The sequence below is a fragment of the Pinus tabuliformis genome, chromosome 1_2 (genome assembly GCF_031772625.1).
Source record: "Pinus tabuliformis cultivar Carrire ecotype Pingquan chromosome 1_2, CPIR1, whole genome shotgun sequence".
NCBI classification, from domain to species: Eukaryota; Viridiplantae; Streptophyta; class Pinopsida; order Pinales; family Pinaceae; genus Pinus; species Pinus tabuliformis.
Genome location: NC_142298.1, coordinates 315,047,263 through 315,053,800, shown reverse-complemented (window position 1 = coordinate 315,053,800; position 6,538 = coordinate 315,047,263). Strand labels below are relative to the sequence as shown.

Genomic DNA, 6,538 nt, shown 5'->3' with positions numbered 1-6,538 from the left:
GTCAATTTCTCTCTAGTGACTTCTAGAAAATGTGCTTGATGGAGTCAAGTTGATCTTAGCCATTGATCAAGATGAGATCTTGGCCATTGATTTCTCAACGAGAGATTATAAGAGCAAGTCGATGAGCATCTTGGAGATCATAGCAAATGAGCAAGGGCACAGTGATAACGTGGGGTTTGACACTAATGATGGTTTTCAACATTGATTCAAGAGAGATTTCTTCACAGTGATTTCTAGTTTTTGAGAGACAAAAGGAGGCCAAATTACTTCTGCAGACGGAGGCCAAGTTTCTCAGTGTGAGTTGCCAATTTACGGGTATAATTTGTCTAAGGACCAATTCGTGTTACCAGTTGCCAAAGCGAATTGTTGGAGGTGGAGTGAGTGGCCTGTGTGAGTTGTTGGAGATAGTAGAACTTGCAAGATCGATTTCCTAGAGGCAGTGTCAGTTTTTGTGAAGGAAAATGCGCATTTCTAGTTGGCCAATGCAAGTACTAGGAGGAAGTGTGAATTGCCCTTGTGAAGCCGAGTTTATTTGCAGAGGAAGATCTTAGATTTTCTAGATCCATTGGTTAGTGAAGATCAATTTTGCTGAAGCTTTGCCATTTTACGACAAGCAATTTATGTAATTTTCAATTACAAATTTGCTAAAGAATAATAAAACTCTCATCTACGTAACTAGCTTTCCCCACATTGGGGATTTTCCAAGGACATTTGTTCAAAAATTTTGGTGGCTATTTTTTACATGTGTAATTTTCTAAGTTCCTGTGTATTCTTAATTGGTGAATATTGCAGTAGTGTTTATTTCAGTGTTCGCGGTAAATTATTTTGCTGAGACAAATAATCATTAAAAGATAGGAGACTAATAACTAGTCAACTACAATAAGTCTAGATCAAAGTTAGATCTTGAAATTTTCACATAGAGCTCATGCTTTTTCCCATGCACTAAATTCCCGACCATCTTTTGCATTTTAACTTTTATTTTTCTTTCAATGTGGCCATCTTATGTTTTTTCGTTCTTCTAGTTGAATCAACCTCTAGGGCCAAGTTTTCTATCCTTACTCAAGGATGTGGATATGTGAGTGCCAAAATCCCAATGAACCAATGACAGTTAACCTAAAGGATGGAGGTGCTATCAAAAGAATAATGTGAAATTGAAGATGTGTATGGAATAGGGTAATGGACACTCTACTTCAATCCAAGTTTCCCAATTAGTGCCCCTCTTATAACCCTAATGCCTTAGAGGAGGTCCCATTGGACTAGGGCTAAAGATTACCCCCCCGTAAGGTGAGAGAACAAGTTTACAGTCAGGATTGGTCAATCATCCAGATCACCCCTTTATCCATGTTAAAATGCCCAAAACATTAAGTAAAAACACTCGATTGCAAAATGGACAAAGTACCTATTGAGTGGCAGCCCACCTTCATCCAAGAGGGATGTCGGATGGTGAGAGCTGCATGACTGGTGCAGATGGCAGAGGAATGTGACATGTCATCACCAATGAGCAATGTGTCGGGTTGCTCACTGGCTGGTTGTCCAAGATAGGAGAAAATTTTTTCTCCTATAGGGTTACCCATTTTGGTGGGTAACAGTCCCATGAATATTAATTTGTAAATGTCTAAAAAGAACTTTGTAACATTCTTAAATGGTTATTCTTCCTTTATTGAGACAAGTATCTGAATTAATAAACAACAGTACGAATTTGATCGAAATTAACTTAGATGAAAATTTCAGACTGCTGGTAGACATTATCAAACATAGGCACCGCAATACATCTCTTATTTACAAGTGTGCCTACTGCAGCTCTGGATAACTGATACAAAACCAACTTGAAGTGCAATAATGTATCTCTTGAAATTGGTCATAGTAATTCCAACCTGGATGAATAGACAAAATGTCAAAATCAAAGAAACTAAACATATGGGATTTTTCAAGATGGAAGTGACAAGGATAAGGAGCCATCCCATGAATGAAATTGCCTAGCTCCCACTGAAAGGGTTCTGCATTATATTTGCTTAAACGATGATTGATGCAGATCAGCTTCATCTAGCAATAAAAATGGAACTGAAGACTTTATTGAACTTGAGTTTTATGGACAGGAATTATTATTTTGTACGGAAGATTGCCATGATCCCTCAGAATTCCTGCAAAGGCTATCGTGGTCAAAGGGATCATCTGTACCATGGACAGAACTTACTTTTGGAGAATAATCCCAAATAGTTGTATTGTCCCAAAGTTCACATGCTTCAGCTACATCTCTGATCTCTTCCTTGAATCGTGAATAGAAAGTGGAATTCTGGTAGTCCTTCTCCAGATTCTATTGGTACAATTGCAGACAGGATTGTCAATTGATGCCAAATTCTTTCTTCAAAACTTGCATCATGAAATGTGACAATTTAAAATAAATAAAGCATAAAAAGCATAAATCCATCTGAACTAAATTAGTAAGATGTGCTATATTACCATTTGCATCATTCGCACCATCTCATTGACTGCATTTGTGAAGAGATCAGGATGAGCAAGATCAGTTGTGTCCAAAATTTCTTGGCGCATCTGATGTGATATGTTAATCTCCATAGGTGAATCTACAGAAAAGGCACATATATTTTACCAGGAACTGAATTGCACCAACTTTTCTCAGTTACTCAACTGAAATCATACTTAATGATTTACAAAAGAAAGCTTCTATCAGAAGCAGAAATTAATTATATGGATTCCTATCAAACTTGATTCAGATGCTACATACCAACAGCTATATATTGTTCAATTATATGTCCTGCCATATAGATCCTACGTGCTGTGTCACCAATCGGGATCTTATTCAACTCATGTACTTCATCATAGAAGTGTACACTCTCCCCAGCCATTCGACTGCTAGGAAAAAAATATATATCAAAACTATTACTAATGGTATAATTTACTAGAATGAGAAGGAATGGTGTTAAAATACAATACTTCACATGATATCAAATGAAGGAACACTCTGAAGAGTGCTTCCAAAAATCACAATAAGGGCAAACTGACCTATCTGCGAAAGCCATAAAAGATTGTCGAAATTTTTTCTGACAAAGCAGCTTTTCAAGAGGTTCATCCAAATTCAAAGGCATGCCTGTTGGAAAAAGCAATCCGCTTTCTGGAACTCCTAATATGCGCCCCATTGTCTCAAGTTTATCAGATTCTCGTTTCCTCATGCTCAGTTGGGTGAATAGAGGTCGTGACATAGATATAAAAAAGAAGGAGAGAACCAGAATATTGGCCTACAAATAATAGTACAGAGAATTAGAATGTAGGTGATGGTTCAAGTAAACTACTTAGTGATATCAATTAAAACCATTTCATCCAATTCAAACATATATTTTACAAAGATATTATAATTGAATGTAACTATGTTTGAAAGCCTCGTAAAAGCCAAATTAGAACAAAGATTACCGAAGCTACAATATTAAGAAACTGAAGAGGCATTCAATATTCAAGGAGATAAGAAAGTACGGAAGAGCTACTACAGTGAGCACTCCCCAGATGGCTTTTTACTATTAACGACTCTTTTAAATGGAAATGCTTAGGAGATCTCTGTTTGATGCAACTCTAATCTAAAAGTCCAGAGCCCTCACTTTCTGACATGAGTTGACGACACTAATTGATGGAACCAATGATACTCACATTCTGTTATCCCACTTTTTGCTCCTGTTTAAAGCTTTATAGCTGAAAAACATTCTATTACCATTTCACTTCGAGAATTAATCAAGTTACACAATCCACATCTTCTGACAGATAATATCCTGACCAGAGAGCTTCCCAATCACATGTAATTGATCTTTGATTCCTTACTAAACAGGTGAAAATATTACTGCATTGATGGATGCATGCCAAAAATTGAGTCCAAAAGTTTATAGTCTTCCCAGATTGCTTCATGATTTTCTTTAGGAAAGCTAATTAACTGATTCAATTATGACCTTGAAGATACATTTTAAGGGGTGCATTGTTAAAGGAGTAATTATTTTGATGGCAATTCAAACCAAGGCAAAGAACCCAGGAATGGCTGAACCTTAACCTAATTCATCTATTCACACTGGCTTGGATAGCAGTTATGCTGAGACTTAATCTCTAAGTTCCTAGTGGACATAGTTTGACTATGTATTACATTTGTCTTTTGTAGTTCTCCTAACTCATGGTAAATAACTCATAGGTGACTTGGTCAAACATGATTATTCACCTATGCATATTTATTGTAACCCTCAAGGGCTTGGTCAATGATGATCACTCTCCAATTTTGTACTCTATAAATAACCTAATACAATATTAATGTAAATTACAATGATCTCATTTCTACTTTAGTGATCTCTTAGGATTTTATATTCTTGTATATGAGTATTCACATTGTTATTTTGTGCCCATATCAATTGGTATGGAAGCTGTAAGATTAGAACCTTTTTCACAGTTTCATGATTTCAGCCCTGATATGGACACAATACCAGCAATAGAGGAAATATACACAAGAGAGCTAGTATCCAAGTATAAGAGAAGACAGTCAGCACTTTACACGTGTACACTCATTTTTATTGAGAAATATAGAGTACAAAACTCTGAGAGAGTGATCAAGTTTGACCATGTCTCTAATGATATATAATAAAGTGTGCGAGTGATCAATTTAGACTAAGTCACCCAAAAGAAATAAGGATAAAGTTGAAACATAAAATCGAAAAGTACAAATCTATTACATGTTTACACATGTTCACTAGACTAAGTTTCATCAAGGCCCCCTTCAGATCTTTTTCTCCCTATATTTTCCATTAATAGTTCTCCAAGTGGTTTAAGTGATTTGATTTTGTCACCTCTCTCCTCAATCTCACATCCTTGACACACAAGTAACGTAGTATCACTTGGAATTCTCTCATACTTTTCCACATTTTTCTACTAGATTTCTGCAATTTGCTGTAGCAATGGCTTGTCTGTTGATGACCAATAGAAATGCTAGTTTTGTTCCTGTACCACTGGTCTCTGCACTTCTTCTATTGGTTCTCAGCTTGTATTGTTGGTATTGTTGGTATCTACAATGTAATGCTAATCAAATCCATTGTACAGCAGCCAAAACCTGTAGTATAGTACCACATTCATGATGCTTATTCAGCACTCCAAACTCGTAGAAAACCATTTTTCAGTTCAGGTCAACAAACCATATCATTCTCTTCTAGATACTAGTGATTACTAGGACTCCAATATTTCTCAAATCTCCGCTGATCAGATGTAGGAACAACAATGAATATTGATGGAAACCTTGTTATTTAACAACAACAAAGTGAACAACCTAGCAATCCAATGACAACAAAACAGTTCCAGACCAAAATGATGCAAGCTATATTAAGTATGTTCCAATAGTACATCGCCCCACAACAATAGACCTTGCATCACCAGCTATAGCATTAACTACAACGCAACATTTCCCAAGGCTCATCATCCAATTGTCTTGGAACTTGGATACAAGGCTCTCTCTTCCTAAGCAAGGTTGACTCTGTTAGTTTATGTAGCTCGGACAGGTGTTCTAGTCTCAGATTGTGTCTATGACGCTAAGGAACACATTTTCTCCAATACCTAAAAAAGATTTCTAAGGAAAAGCCAGTTTATTAATAGCTCATAGAGGCAAATTTACCATTTTCCTAGATTAAAAGTGACTCTAATTAGTCATTCAATTAATTAAAAAGGGGAAAATGCTTAATTGAAGAAAAAAGCCAAAAGGGGGTAAAGTGAATTAAATAAAATAAAAGTCACTTAAATAAAGTAAAGGGGACAATCTACTAGAATGGAAATAAAATAATAAAACAAAGTACTTCTAGAAGGTTGGAGAGGGATCCATTTGATCTTTAAAAGGAAGGGAAGCAAATCATTTGGAACATCTTAAGTTGTAATATTTTCTTATTGGAGAGATTTTGGGAATGTGGTTCTCAACCTAAGTAAGCCCAGGATGAAAACCATTGGGTTTTTATTGTGAGTTGGACGAAAACCCAACCCATTGTTGAGGAAATTTCATCCAGAAATGTCACATAGCTTCAGCAGGGTTATTGGAGATCAAATCTGCAGTAGATCTGAAGATTGGAGCGAGGATAGTCTAGATCCTCTAGTTGAGCTATATTTGCAGTCCAGTTTAGGAGGTCAGATCCAATGTTGCAACAGTTTAGAGGGTTCTATTTTAGCTACACATCAATTATTTGTATGGGCATGTAATGTCAGTATTTATTCTAATAAAATAAAGTTGAGATTTGTTGCATTCATCTCATATTGTGATTGTCATAATTTTATTTTCAATTTGCCGGAGTGGGCAACATTATTCATTTATGGGTTTTTAAGTTATCAATTTCTCTCGAATAAATTGATGATTTCTCACGCTAATTTTCAATAAAAATTCATGGCATATTTGTCAGAAGAAAAAATCCCTAAATTTAATGAAATATCCAAAAAGGATATTACAGTGGTATTAGAGCTAGTTCTCCTGTCAGCCTGAGGGTTTGAAGATAGTTATTATTGGAGCCAGAAATTCTGGAAGAGA

At 35.9% G+C, this 6,538-nt stretch overlaps 1 protein-coding gene across 2 annotated transcripts in view; it reads right to left on the bottom strand.

The window, feature by feature from the left end:
* Positions 1–1,674: 1,674 nt before the first annotated feature.
* Positions 1,675–6,538, bottom strand: part of RGS1 (REGULATOR OF G-PROTEIN SIGNALING 1) — a 217,142-nt gene continuing 212,278 nt past the window's right edge. For both annotated transcript variants that reach the window (XM_089395130.1, XM_089395129.1), the window contains exons 8-11: positions 3,022–3,254; positions 2,744–2,868; positions 2,461–2,582; positions 1,675–2,314 (exon numbers count right to left, since the gene is read on the bottom strand). In XM_089395130.1, coding sequence (XP_089251256.1) covers positions 2,087–2,314; positions 2,461–2,582; positions 2,744–2,868; positions 3,022–3,254 — 708 coding nt within the window. In that variant the 3' untranslated portion in view covers positions 1,675–2,086. The remainder of the gene's footprint in view (positions 2,315–2,460; positions 2,583–2,743; positions 2,869–3,021; positions 3,255–6,538) is intronic.